At 34.9% G+C, this 15,424-nt stretch overlaps 2 protein-coding genes across 3 annotated transcripts in view; one reads left to right on the plus strand and one right to left on the minus strand.

Moving 5' to 3' along the window:
* Nucleotides 1–10,977, minus strand: LOC144967209 (uncharacterized). The gene is made up of 9 exons (XM_078904151.1): nucleotides 10,880–10,977; nucleotides 8,722–9,294; nucleotides 7,865–7,954; nucleotides 6,744–6,903; nucleotides 5,765–5,944; nucleotides 4,385–4,555; nucleotides 3,193–3,433; nucleotides 2,714–2,876; nucleotides 1–1,410 (listed from the first exon to the last, which is right to left on the minus strand). The coding sequence occupies exons 1-9, from the start codon at nucleotides 10,880–10,882 to the stop codon at nucleotides 1,282–1,284; spliced, it is 1,710 nt and encodes a 569-aa protein (XP_078760277.1). The 5' UTR covers nucleotides 10,883–10,977; the 3' UTR covers nucleotides 1–1,281.
* A 2,805-nt stretch (nucleotides 10,978–13,782) lies between these two features.
* The window catches only part of LOC144967210 (citron Rho-interacting kinase-like), a 52,466-nt gene continuing 50,824 nt past the window's right edge, over nucleotides 13,783–15,424 (plus strand). For both annotated transcript variants that reach the window (XM_078904152.1, XM_078904153.1), the window contains exon 1: nucleotides 13,783–14,047. The gene's annotated coding sequence lies outside the window, so the exon portion shown is untranslated. The remainder of the gene's footprint in view (nucleotides 14,048–15,424) is intronic.

The following is a 15,424-nucleotide window of genomic DNA, read 5'->3' on the forward strand; positions in this document are numbered from 1 at the left end:
TTTTTTGTTTTTGTTTTTTTTTTTACTGGCGCTAAATGTTTCTCAAGCATCATGAAACCCTTAAAAACAAAACAAAAAACAAACATCTGAGTATATCCCTCTTCAAGGAGATCCAGTGAAAATATTTAATGGTTTCACATTTGTTACAAGGATACATCGCTTTTTGATCAACAACGCATCTCTGTTGAACTCGGGCCCTCGACTTATAATTGTTTGCTACCAGATAGTTGAATCTTTTGACCTTTTCTATCATCATCCTTTTCACAACCGCTGAGATTACCTTAATGTGCCTCAATCTCGAGCACTGTAAAGCCACTAAAGAGAAAAACAAAATACTATTCTCTCTCTCTCTCTCTCTCTCTCTCTCTCTCTCTCTCTCTCTCTCTCTCTCTCTCTCTCTCTCTCCGTTCATGGCATTGAATTAGGCTGTAAACTGAGTGCATTCAACTTCCTCTCATGTTCGTGAAGAATTAGTGTGTCATAAACGCTATACATTTCTGTAATTAACTCACAACAAACACATGGAACATACCAACAAACAAAACTACGTGTAACCTAAAACGTTTACGTTACTATTCAAACATTTATTTAGTGAGAACTGGTCATCCAAAGGTGTTCTAAAAACAATAACAAATTGAAAGGAATTTAACTTCCTAGATAAAACGTCCGCGTTCGATTCCTGTACCGTTCGGCAACTAAAACGAGTAAGTTGCACTCACTTGGGTAAAAACACGAGACCGATTGAGAGGAAATGTCAAATGGAGGGCAAGACGGAACGGAGATGAAATTGGATGCACTCATTTTACAGCCTAAGACGTTTTAATCTTATCTCGACTATTACCGAAAGGGAGGCAATACAATGAAAGCTGCTAACACTTAAAACGTTTGCGGTTAAACCGAAATGTTTTCAAATTATATATCTTTATTATTGAAAAAAAATAAAAACCCTCGATAATTCGACATCATTAAATACTATATCAAGTTCACCTCATGATTTATCCCATTATTTACTTGAATATTACTGTAAATCTAACTGTAGTTTTACTATAAGAGCAATATCAGTCATTCGACTCGGGGATTATCGCTATTATTATTGTTTTGTTTGTTTGTTTTTTTGTTTTGTTTTTTTTTTTGGGGGGGTTGTTTTTTTAATGAACAGTGTGTATTATTTTGATTTATAACAAAACTAATCCATTTACATAAAGGGTTAATTACACTTGAAACTTATACACCACTTCAAATATTATTGTCATTTATAATAGAGAATTGTGCATAGGGCCTCTAGCCAACAATCCCAGTGGAACCATCCACAAGTCCATCAGTGATAGACCAACCGGCAGGGTAGTAGTAGCAAAAGTGGATTTTGTGATTGTCATGGTCGCCGTCATCGAAAGGATGTGAACCACCACTCTGTTTGGATGACATGAGGAAAAAGTTATGAATCAATTACAAATAAGGCATAACTACGAATATATTGTACCGTTTATACGCGTATAATTAGAAATTTGAATGCCATTATATCTTACTTTTAATCTTTTAAATTTCGTTCCTTGTGTTCCTTACCTTTTCATCAAACACACACACACACACACGCATATGTATATATATATATATATATATATATATATATATATATATATATATATATATTATATATATATATATATATATATGTTTTGTTTGTACTTGTAATTACTGTTCAGTCATAAAGCATGGGACTTCAGCAGATAGCGATTACATCCATAGATACGTATTTATCTCAAATATTTATAGAACTGGGATAAGTTTCTTGTTTATGATCGTATAGCTGCAATGGACCTTTTATATTAAATTTAAAAAAGATAATTTGACTTGAGAAGGACATTAAAATCGATCAACATACTGTATGATATTTAAAACAATGCTTGTAAAAATTATAGATAATTGAAGATGAAAGTTGCGTGAGTTTTCTGATATAAATTCCCATTGGAGCACCATTTTGATTTATTTTTTTTTAAACATTTTGAAGTAGACGTCTATATTTTCCATTCAATATTCTAGCTAACGTTTTGAATGTCTTGCAGATTGCATTTATTTCCAAAAAGTGCTATATTTACTCTTTTTCAACTTAATGGCCGCTAGGGGAAAGGAAACATTTCATTTTCATTAACTTTTTTACTCACGGTGTTCCGTTCATCTATGGAGGTCAACTCGGAAAATTTGTTGGCCGTTTGTCTTTATTTAAGAAAGTAAGGTTTTTGGGAATTGAGATAATTTTGTTATTTCATGAGTACGGGATTACACTCCATCATTTTAAGTTGTGTGTGTGTGTGGTGTGTGTGTGTGTGTGTGTGTGTGTGTGTGTGTGTAAATCACAGCAAATACCTCATTTTAAATTACTTTTTTATTCTGATGATAAGAGGGGAAACAAAGCAAAGTTATTTTTATCCCCCCCCCTCCCCACCCCCGCCAAAAAAAAAAAGAATAATGAATCATTTAGACATTTAATCCCACAAGGTACCTTGCTGAATTACAAAATTCGGCTCAACTTTTGTCTTAGCTGACATTTCATTTTTCTACAAGGCTTTTACAAGTCGTGAACAGCCAGCCATGTTCACATCATTGAGCATCAAGGCAAGGCTTCAAATTGCGACCATAGTTTTTGTTGTTTTTTTATTGGGAGGGGGGGGGGGGTTCGGGGGTTTCCAGTTTGTTTGTTTGTTTTCCTCCTCACCTTTTGATTTTTAGAAGTAAAGAGCCACCATTCCTCGTGACAGAACACATATTCCTCTATAACATTCATCCCTCGTACTCTCTGACACGATCGTGTATGGCGTAAAAGGTAAAACGGCTTATCCACTGGTAGGTTTATCTGGACTGTCGGGAGACCATCATCTCTGCGGGGGAAAGGGGAAAATAAATAAATAGTCAAAAGATACACCCTTAAGAGTGGTACAGGTTTTTGAAAAATTGTATAATCGGAATCTTCAATGCCTCAATATCTTATGTTTAATCTTTTAATTTCTCATTCCTTTTCAACACACACACACACACACACACATATATATATATATATATATATATATATATATATATATATATATATATATATATATATATATATAGCGGGACTCGAACCAGGGATCCACCGATCCTAAGGCGAATGTCATGCCACAAGTCCACAAATTTTACTTCAACTTCAATGTCACCTACCTACAACAATAAAATATCTTGGTATTGTCATCATAAACGCCATCTGGCAAATAACCTCCATATTCGTTGTTGTTTTTGTCGTCCTCGTCATCCCATGACAGCCATCCTTCCTTGAAACCACTAGGGCAAGTTCCGTATTTTAAAACACAGTAATCGCCCTTTGGCCAGTCTAGGGCATATGGGGTTGATTGAGAGCCTTTGATGCAGAAGTAGGTCAGGATATCCTGTTTTTCGAAGTCTCCTGGGATTGTGAGATTGGAAATAAATGAGAACTACTTTCAGAATGAATTACATTGATTAAATTAGATCCACTGGAGAAAAAAAAATAGACCATTTTAAGGGGCGGTGTGGGTCTTTTTAAAAAAAAAATAATTCCTTTATTAGGCGGCTTTAATCATTCTGTATCGTCATTATAGGTTGTTTTGGGGTTTTTTTAAAAAACATTTTGATGAAAAATATAAATGATCTGAATTGATACCCGTTTTGCGCCCCAATAAGGGAGTCTGGCATATAAAAAAATATATAACAATCTTGTGGCAAACGTTCCACATAACTAATGAAGGAATGACCTTTATATTCTTCCGTCCACATGGCAGCAGAATTTGAATAATGAAAACCAAATAAGGTGTGTTTGATAAGAAGCCAGACAAAACAAAGAAAAATACAGAAAAAGATCTCTCCTGAGAAAAAAAAAATTCTGAGACCCCCCGATAAGTGTCAGTGGTTTTTGGACATTTTAAGGCATCTTAAAGGGGACGCTCATTTACCATGTGGCTGGAACTTATTTACCATTGTTTAAAAACAAACAGACGAAGTCAAAGAATATTATGAAAATATGCTCATTTATGTAGATATTATAGTTTTCGAAAACGTGAAAGTTGAAAATCGGGGAATAAGCACAAGTGCAAAACTAATATCTAAAAAGGTTTGTATCGATGCGCATGTGTTTGTATAATACTTTGCCAAACAGGACATTAAGAAAAAATGCAAGGGATAAAAAACCTTAAACCTTCGCCTTCGTTGAATTTTTAGGAGTATGCATGATTTGACTTTTCTATTTTTTAAATTTTTTTTTAGTTGCCTGGCACTGTAATTTCCACTGGTGCCTGCTCCCTGTTTTTCACTCTCGTATCTTTATAGCAAATGATAACAGCTTATTCGTCTTTGATATTCATTGATTAGATTGACTCACCATGCAGATGCAGGGAGCTTGACCTGTCATTATGAGGGTTGTAATCCTCACAATCCTGGTATCTCCATCCACTGAACCAAGACGTTGATTTGTCGACGGGACAGCCACTGGTGGACATATACAGTCCGTATGTACCTTTTGGCCATGCCAGCGGTATGCGTAGGTCGGGATCTGTTTGGATATAGAAGTCGAACATGTTCAAAATGACGAATTGCAATGTTTTTAGTTTTCTGCCTCTGAACTATTATAATTATAGCATTGTTATCGACGCCACCCCGTAATCTATCCGTTCGATCTACTCATTTGTCTCATTTTGTCATTTCAGTTTGAAAAATAGCAACTGGATTATTTAGGTTTGTACGCATCATAGTAAAAAAAAAAAAAAAAACATTCTATTCATCTTATAAAACACATATCGGAGAGTTATTACGTAAATGATATTTGATATATGAATATTCATCCGCCTCCAGCGGGTGGTTGGATGGGAGCATCACCCTTGAATCATATACCTATGATGTTCGCATGGGTGTACGATCCGATAGTGATGTCGTTTCTTCTTCTCTTTACTAGCCTATCCTGCTTCTTTGGTTTGTGATTGTATTTTTGACAGGGGATATTTTTTTTCTGTAAATCTTCTGCCTGTTTGTTCTTGGTTATTTATAATTTAGCTTATGATATCTTTAGGTTATGATTTTGATTTACATTTGTACTATTTTTGTTAGATTGCTTGTTTTTTTTGTTTCAGCGGTCTCTCATATAACCTCAATTGTGTTGGAAGAGACCTACAGCAACAAACAAACAAAAAAACCAACCGCCTCCTATTATCCTAAAATGTGTGTCCAGAATTGAAATGTCTTTATAAATTTTTTTTTTTTAATAAACAAATAAATATTTTTTTTAAAGATTTTTTTTTAAAAGTATATATATATATATATATATATATATATATATATATATATATATATATATATATATATATATATATATATATATATCAGAACACTTTGTTACCAAACGACTTTTAACGGGGAAAGAGCTCTGTAACGAAAGCCGTGAAAACATCAGTAATGAAATGAATACTCAACTTAAAATCATAACAATAAAACCATTTTACAATCATAGCTGATAACAACTTATCTTATTACCTGAAATCATTAACGGGTAACTCAGCTCTGCGTATGACAATTTCAAGACTTCTTCAATTGAAAAAAAAAATGACCATAGACAAAGCAGTTAACACAGCTTTACCCTTTAACATTTAAACGGGACCCCCAACCAAGACTTTAGTTTAAGTTCTTTAAAAATTCGTTTATCCAGTAATTTAGATTCTGGACAGAGACATGTCGATAGGATACTGTAATGTAACAAATCTATTATTACCTGTAGGCAAACTTGCTTGTTTGTAGGCAGCATAATCATTGACAGCTCTGATCAGGTTTGCTCTGACTTGGGAGAGTGCATTTAGATCAGAGGAACTGCAGACACCATGGGACATCAGTTTTGTCTTATTCTGCCAATAAACACTGTCAAGGACGGTATGGATTGGCTCCAGTTTCAGCCCTGTTTTTTTTAAAAAGTAGTCAAAAGATGGTATTTTAATGTGTTTATTCAAATTATTAGATTTTTCCAGACTTGTCTATCCGATAGCCTACTATACGCATATAATGTAATCGGGCAATTTAGTTTATAATCATTAGAAAACAAAATAAAATATTTTTATCAACTTTAGACTATGGATTCCAAAGAGTAAAATCCGTCTTTACTTTTTGGCAGCACCCATTATGTAAGCAACTGTCTCATTATCATGATATAAGGAATTCCTCTGACTGTCCTTGCTTACCCTTTGGGCTATCGTGACTCACGCGTATGAATGAAGCTTTGTCCATTTTCTCTTTATTAACGTATCAAAGAATGTGTGGTCCGCTTTAATAATATTGGCAGGTGGTTGATAACTACACATAATAAATAAATATGAATTCCCATAACTACACATAATAAATAAATATGAATTCCCTTTATATATCTCAAGTAAAATATATTTGCCTCGAAAAAAAAAATATTAAGATAACAATGCAGCGCCACAAAGTGATCGACAAGTATTAATTTTCTTGCTCAATGAAAAAAAAATAAAAGAAATGTCGATAGTCCCGCCGTCCTCTGGTGTAATCAGAGTAATCTGCGATAGATAGGCACTCTATCCAAGGTATCAAATAATTATGGTTGTGCTTTTCACACGTCCGAATCTTGGATTAATCTGACTATAAAGATCTGTTTCCTCTTTTTAAAATATATAGACTACATATTATAATGTAACTAATTTTGATGAACATGCTTCGTGTAAAACCACTGTTATTCTTACCAATTGGCTCGGGCATGCTGGGAGTTCCTGATTTAAGTGTAGTCTGATACGATCCGAATTTATGCTGGAATTGAGACCGGGACTTAAACTGTTCAAAGTTGACATTCAGAGAGCCGCCATAGCCCATGTAACTTCCTCCCACAGAAACATCAACACCGCTCTGTGTTGAAATTTTGAAAAGTTTTAATTGGATGCTCTTGCTGGTTGATCTGAAAGGTGGAACTACATCGACAATAACGAAGACAAATTTAGACTCCAATTTAACCAGTAAACTGCCGTGGTCTGGAAAAACTCGTATCTAAGAATTTGGCCAGACAACTCGTCCTTCAAAAATCGATCGATTCGAGTGGCCCTCGTCTTGGCAAAAGTCTCAAACCTGGGACTTCGCGAAGTCCCAGGTTTGAGAGATTTTGCCTAGACGAGGGTCATTTAATTCGATCGATATTGAAGGACGAGTTTTCTGGCCCAATTTTTAAATATGTGTTTTTCCAGACTACGGTAGTTAATTGGTTAATTGTTGAAGTTAAGACAAATTATGATTTCGATTTTTTGATTTTCTCCTTAACCAGAAATAATGTGGACAATGAAGTAGACAATAACTTGTGCCTTATCTATTGGAGGTTTTTATTTTAGCAGTTTCAAGTTAACGACATATATTGCTTTTATTATCTACATATACTCCAGTTCTTTGTAAGCTTAAGGTCCCGTGTCCACAGCATCAAAAACAAACCGACCAAAAGTCGGCAGCCCTTCAAAAAATAAAAAAATAAAAAAAAAAAGGCGGACACCATTAATTTCTTATCCCTAACTATTATATGCGAAGCAACACGTGTCCACTAGCGTCTATAACCGACTTCCGGCGAGACTTTGGGAATAGTTCATGTCCCATTTTGGTCGGCCCGTGTGATGAGTCATCATCTTTTTCCTTCTTTTGAGATGTATATTCTTTTTAATAAACACTTTTTTATAGCTCAAATCTAAAAAGTAATATCAGAATCACACAAAGACGGGTCGTTTATGGGTCGTTTCCGTGTCAGTGGACACGCGGCCTAACATATCTAACCGAAATCTTCAATATCATCAATATTTAATAAATCTATTTTAACAGTTTGTACGCTTACCACTGTGTTGACGTGCTCAACGAAAGACGACAGAGTGCTCTGAAAGCGTGTGATGTTTTTGTATCCCAGTTCTACCTCCATTGTAACGTGCTATAGAAATCAAGAATATATCATCATCATCATCATCATCATCATCATCATCATCATCATCATCATCATCATCGTCATCATCATCTTCATCATCTTCATCATTATTATCATGATATATTATTATCATTACTATTATTATTATTATTATTATTATTATTATTATTATCATCATCATCATCATCATCATCATCATCATCATCATCCTTATTATTATTATTATTATTATCATCATCATCATCATCATCATCATCATCATCATCATCATCATCATCATTACTATTATTATCATCATCATCATCATCATCATTATTATTATCATTATTATTATTATTATTATTATTATTATTATTATTATTATTATTATTATTATTATTATTATTATTACCACTACTGAAATCCTGATCACTAACTATTTTTCGTGACAATTATTGTACTTCGACACCAGTATCACCACAGTACAAATTATTATATAATTAGGATCGGTAAAGAGGTACGTCGGTAAAGAGAATTTAAATAGACACAACACAGACGTTCGTGACATGATAAAGATAGATAGATAGATAGATAAATTGGTAGACAATAGATAGATAGATAGATAGATAGATGGATAGATAGATAGATAGATAGATAGATAGATAGATAGATAGATAGATAGATAGATAGATAGATAAACAGGTAATGTGAGTAGGATGGTAGATACATCGATGGATAGATAAAACTTTAAAGTAAATTCATCTCTGAAGGAGGCAAAAATAAATAATAATCACCGTGCCCCAGTCATCCAAGAATGCCATGTAGCTGTGCTTATCGTAATAAGACAACAATCGACATACGGCAGCAGCGAAACCTTCTGTCACCGACAAGGAATATGCCTGAGCCAACTCTTCTTTAAATCTCTCTCGGCCAAGATTACACGTGATTTGGTCATCTTGGAAGACCTTATGTTCGTTTGTCGTTTCTTGACGGGCCTTCTCAAAGCGAGGACTCAAGCTAAAAGCAAAACTGGCAATGCCAACATTCGCTCCACCTCCGATTGAGACGCTTGTTTTCAATTTGTTTTGGTACGATTTCCCGCCATAGAAAACGGAAGTCGACTGTACTCTCGCGCAACCTGTTCTCTTTTCCAATTCCACAGCATGAGGATTCTTAAGATCAAAGATTTTCCGTGTGTATAGAAGTCCAGGGTCCACTCCGCCTTGAGACGTTAATCCACCGTCGGGGTTTCCAGTTAAAAGGCTGTAGCCCACTCCCAAAAACCGAGTGTCTTCGCCTTTACTTCCGATCAGTAATCCGCAGAAGAACAGGGTTGAGACCATCAGCTGGGCTGGTCGTAAGGCACACTGGGGAATAGACACAAGTGTAGATGGTCATAGAAATTAAGCTCTTAGATTTATACGGGTTTCTAGAACGTGGAAAGTTATTGTGGCCAACTGTTTTTTTACCTTTATCATGGGACGCCGTATGTTGTCTTCGCCAGATTTAACTGAGATCGGTATAACAACAATTGCAATGATAATAATGATGATGATGATGATGATGATGATGTGGAGGAGGAGGAGGATAAATAAAATTAAAAAAATAAAAAATAAAATTGAGCTTTTATATAGCGCAATATCCTCTTAACGTGCTCAAAGCGCTTTACAAGGGGTCCCTGGTCAACAGCAACATTTAACATGTAGGACGAGACATGACGCCTGTTAGGCGATATTACAATTTTTCGGACAAAGACAACGCTGTTAACGGCCAGGCACTCATTTTACACCTGAGTACGGTGAGAGAATGTGAGTAAAAAGTATTTTCCAAGGACTCACTATGCGTCGAGCGAGGCTCGAACCCAGGACCTTCCGATCCGAAAGCGAGTGTCATACCACTAGACCATATAGCCTCACAAATAGTAAACTGCCGCAGGATGATTGTGATGATTATGACTATGATGTTAATATGATAATAGCAATAATAATAATAATAATAATAATAATAATAATAATAATAATAATGATAATAATGAGGAGGAGGAGGAGGAGGAGGAAGAGGAGGAGGAGGAGGAGGAGGATGATTATGATTATGATGTTAAAACATTAATCATGATGATAATAATATGAATAATAGTAAAAATAATAATGATGATGATGATGATTATGATGATGCTAATAATAATAATAATAATAATAATAATAATAATAATAATAATAATAATAATAATAATAATAATGATGATGATGATGATGATGATCATGATGATGATCTTGATGATGAGGGTGATGATGATGATGATGATGATGATGATGATGATGATATGATGATGATGATGATGATGATGATGATGATGATAATAATAATAATAATAATAATAACAATAATAAAAATAATGATAATAATAATAATAACAACAATAATAATAACAATAATAATAATAATAATAATAATAATAATAATAATAATAATAATAATAATAATAATAATAATAATAATAAAATAATAATAATAATAATAATAATAATAATAATAATAATAATAATAATAATAATAATAATAATAATAATAATAATATAATAATAATAAAATTGATGATGATGATGATGATGATGATGATGATGATGATGATGATGATGATGATGATGATGATGAGCACAAAAATAACACGTATTTTTGCTGGCCTGATAAGCTAACGCAATGATGGGCTTGAACAGTACTGTATCGGACATTGTGTTACGCGTTGATTTGAGGGTATTTCCATTACAAAATTGAGTCAGTAACAATTTGGGTTATCAGACCTGCTACTAAGTGTACGTTGATATAAATGCACACTTCAAAACTTACATTTAATAAGTTTCAATGACTCGAGTCAAAATGGCGAACAACCGGAGACTCAACAAAATGTATGGATAATTATAAGGCCTTTATTATAGAAAAAAAAGTGCTTACCATTATTTTGCTCCTTTATTTCTACTCCGTCTCACAGAAAGTATGACAACCTCTACTTTAAACCTCCATGATCGCCGTCTGCCTGGACTCGGAGTCTCGAAGTTGGACGTCTTGATTGTGCTTACTAGTAGATGACAATTATGTAATTTGTATGTAAACCAAGGTAGATAAGGTTTCGGGTTTCACTGATACAAAAACTGTGTCTTAATAAAAGACCGTGTGCGCAAATTGATCAAACGCCATCGCTGTAAGATTAAATCTTAATATGCCAGAATGAGTTAATTGTCCAACTTATTCTTATATTTAAATTGTCCGAGATCGATCCCAGGTACAGTCGAGATATGTTTTCTGACCCCCTGTCCATCCAGCTGTGATTGGGTAGCGGAAGTACTTTGCAATAGACTAGAGTCCTATCAAAAGGGTAGCAAGCAATTGCTATTGACCATTTCACGCTAGAGAAACCGGGATAAACTCCGACTCCATGGCGGGTCTCGTGGCTCTGAAGGATTACTATATAATAAAAAGTAATCCACTAAAATCATAAGGACCATGAAACTGGGGTTTATCCTGGCTCCGTCGTCCAACGGACAATAATATACGATTCTTACACTCTTGCTTTTTGGAATTCCGGACGTGCTCCCAACCGCTGCACGTGCTTGCGAGTTGTCGTACCTGTAAGGCCGCAGGTTCGAACCCCCATCGCCGCCGCGAAATTTTTATTCTCTATTGTCTTCTGGTACTTTCCCGCACACTTCATTTCTTGTTGTTATCAACATAAGTGCCTGCTCCACTCACATTTCTGAATTAAACATTCACCCCAAATACCGGAGCATACTCAATGTCTCAATCGTTTCTATGTTACATGTTTGTGTTGAGAATATTGGCTATTAAGCTTAAATGCTGGCCAACTAACTTCCCGGCGGTTGTGTGTGTGTTGAACCCGTGACTTCAAGAATTCAGGAAGCGAAGGCTCTAATAAAAGACTAAGGTTAGAGACGATCTTTTTTTTTTTAGGATCGTGGATAGCGCATACGGTAGAGTCACGCTCTCCCCGGCCAGGCGGAGTTGTCGTACCAGTAAGGTCGCGGGTTCAACCCCCCCCCCCCCCCCCCCCCCCATCGCTGCCTCAAAATTTTTATTCTCTATTGTCTTTTGGCACTTTCCTACTCCATTTCTTTTAGTTATGCTTAATTCTACACTCCCCGAAATGTTGGATGATTTTCGACCACACCCCATTTGGGTAAACATTTAATGTATCTTTCTCAAATTCGTGTATCATAATGGTGTATGAATTACGCCAACGTGACCAAAAGTTATAAAGTTCTGGGCAGTTAATCACTTGTCAGTTTAAATTGACGCTCAAGATATAATATTATTTGTTTTTCGTCTTCATCCCCACTTTTGATTGAAATGTTACTACAAGATCTTAAGTCTTCACTTTCAGATCACGGGATTGTTTCGAGGTATACTTGTGTGTTGTGGATGGCACGCGGTGCCACGGGTTAACTGACATTTCTAACAGACTTTTCTAACTGACATTTCTAACGGTAGGTGTTTAGCGGGCCATAGACACGGTCTGAAATTCCCTTGTGGACGATAATTTTCCTCTGTTTTCGGACTCGTGTTAGCTACTCCAATGGTAGATCAGAAAGGCCTCCGAGTCCGATCGGAGATAGGAAACAAACTAGCAGAACTTTAGGCAGTTTGGACTTAAAAAAAAAAAATTAAAACGATAAGGGGCGTTTTCATGACACAATTAATTCCATTCTTGATCCATAGTAATTCCGTTTTATAAAGAAGAGCTGGTCGTATATTTTGTGATGCGTTTTAAAGAATAAAGAATATAAAGTTTTAATTTTAGTCTCATGCCACTGGAGATTACCAGCTTCTATTATTTATTTTTACACTGGTTCATCCAATGGCCCCGTTCCTCTTTTGACTAAACATGCTTGGAGTGACGACATCCACGTGCTATTGTGTTTCATATAATTGCTGGTAGTTAAACACGCGTATCTATACATTGAGCACTACACTTAAATCAAATGCACCTTTCATCTATAGATAGTCTGCTCTTGGCTAAGAAGCTCACAACATTGTCATCCGGAAGTATAACGGACCAACACACAAAACTATGTGTAACCTTGAACGTTTATAGTCTGGTTAATACAGTTTAGTGAGAATTACTCATAAACGCGGATAGCAAAAAACCAATGACAAAGACCTGAGTGACGTCAACTTCATACTATCTATAGAACCTTCAATACACGAACTTTTATGCGGCATGCACTGTATAAGCCACGCTTGAATCAGATTACCAGTTTGGCGTTTTGAACACCAAAACGCTTTTTAAAATCGTTCATGACTCTGTGCTTAAAAAATATAAGCTTTATTCCTATAATTATTAACATGTTGCTGCTTGAAGCTCGAAACAATAACTACCCATAGGAATAGGATTGGGTGCTTAATCAACAAAGACAGATATATCTGGACGTTTCAGGTTTTCAATTTATCAACAAAATGGATGAAAAAAGAGAAAACCCGAAACGTCCATATTATCTGTCTTCGTTTATTAAGTTGAAGTTTCCAATCCATTTTCTATCGTTAAAGTTTCCTATAGTTATGTTCATTTTAGCAGAAATAGTGTCCTAAAGACTAAAGACATTAGACATTAGATCAAAATTTATATTTTTTTTTTAAATAAGACTATTTGACTTGTTTGGCAATTTATGCAAAAAAAAATCTGACAGTTTGTTTGAAGGGAAAAATGGCCAACATTTATAAATTTGTTTTGTACGTAATAATTGTTTCATAGACTAGTTTGAAATGATTAAAGTTTTCATTAAAATAATGAATGTATTTTAATGTAATTTATTATGGTCATAATATCAGTCATCACTGTTGTTTTTTTTGTTGGTTTTTTTTTTTTTTTTTTTGTTTTCTTTAATGGCGTTTAAAATTCCAAGCTGGCATTCTAATTGAGATCCGCTGGTGTTGATTGGCTGTGTTGAGAAAGATAGGATTTTAGGAGTAACGTCCCTTTTGTGCGGGCAGTTCGAACTTTTGTTTTTGTCCGAGATGCGTTTGTTTTGAATTTGAAACAAATTTTGAAAACATGGATTAAAAGCAATACTTTTAAGAACAGAAATTATTATATAGTTGAATAAACAAGTAAGTCATGGCACTCGAAACTGAAAGAATGGGTTGAGAACAAAACTTAGTTTAGTTTAAGCAATGAAATGAAGCGATGCTTCTCTTCTTCGTCTCCCCAGTCAGGCCCCATCTTCCACTTCCATTCCATGACACTTCATATCACTCACTATCTATCATTACTATTACCAGGAATGCATTGTTGACATTGTGATTATTTGAAACAGTGATCGAACGCCATTTGACGAAACTAAAAATAAGTGCCAACATGATAACACCACACAACACAATTTTAAGTTCAAAAAAAGCGAACGAATCCATCATGGATTCCATGCGATACTGTTACTAGGCACTTAAATGAATGGCTAAATCTGTGTCACAGTTCTCCCATTCACCTGTGTGACCGCTAGTTATCGTTTGTGAGCTGCAGGCTAAAACCATGGCTTGGTTAAATTGAGATATCTCTGGTATTTATTTACAGAATTGGATAAATTAAATACTAAAATAAAGGGCATTGAACGCCCTATCATTTGGTACAATTACCATTTTCCTCCTTAAATTCATTTAGAAGATATTGTAATGGAAAGATAGCTTAATTGCAGTGGGCAAGAAAATCAAGCCGTTTATCATCATTCATGAAAAAATCCCCTTAAAAATAAATAATCATAAAATTCAATCATTTTCCTTTCCAATGATACCATTTTCAACTTTCAAAACTGCTTCCAGGATACCCTTTGAGCATTCCGTAAAATCACACTCATTTCAAAATCTACCAAAGTAACGCCATTTCAGCTTGGACTGCCGTGGTCAGCGTCGGTCATTGGCTCCTAGCCTTGTGACGTCACAGTGTTACAGGGGAATCCCCTTTCGTTTTTTCACTCAGCTGGTGCCCAATTTCAGGCTGATTCCTATAGTAAATTTTGGGTGTTTTTAAGGCATAAAAAAAATTGAATAACTCTGCTTCTATATAACCTAGAGACAAAATTCAAACGGTTTTATCATCGGGATGGTATACTGCATCATAGTAAACCAGATTTTATACTGTCATTTGAAAACTGAATTTTCATTTAAGTGCCTACTGTTACTTACTGATACTGTCGATGATGATGAGTTTTAATTTTAAATACAAAAACATGTTTATTTAAGTGCATCAAAATTCACAAGGACTTAAAAATTAGTAGATCTACATCTTGCGATATAAAAAAAAAAAACTGGTATTAACCACAATCTGACTGATGCTTTTAGAGAAACAACTGATTTTTCAAATGAAAATTAAGTGAAAGAGGTTGCATTGCATTATTGTTTTCGCTGCTATTCCAACAAATAGCATAACACCATAAATATCCATAGTTTCTCCCATTGGACACGGCATTGCATGATATCAGTTCATCTCCACTG

The sequence above is a fragment of the Berghia stephanieae genome, chromosome 3 (assembly GCF_034508935.2).
Source record: "Berghia stephanieae isolate SIO BIC M18660-M18661 chromosome 3, UCSD_Bste_1.3, whole genome shotgun sequence".
Classification (NCBI taxonomy): domain Eukaryota; kingdom Metazoa; phylum Mollusca; class Gastropoda; order Nudibranchia; family Aeolidiidae; genus Berghia; species Berghia stephanieae.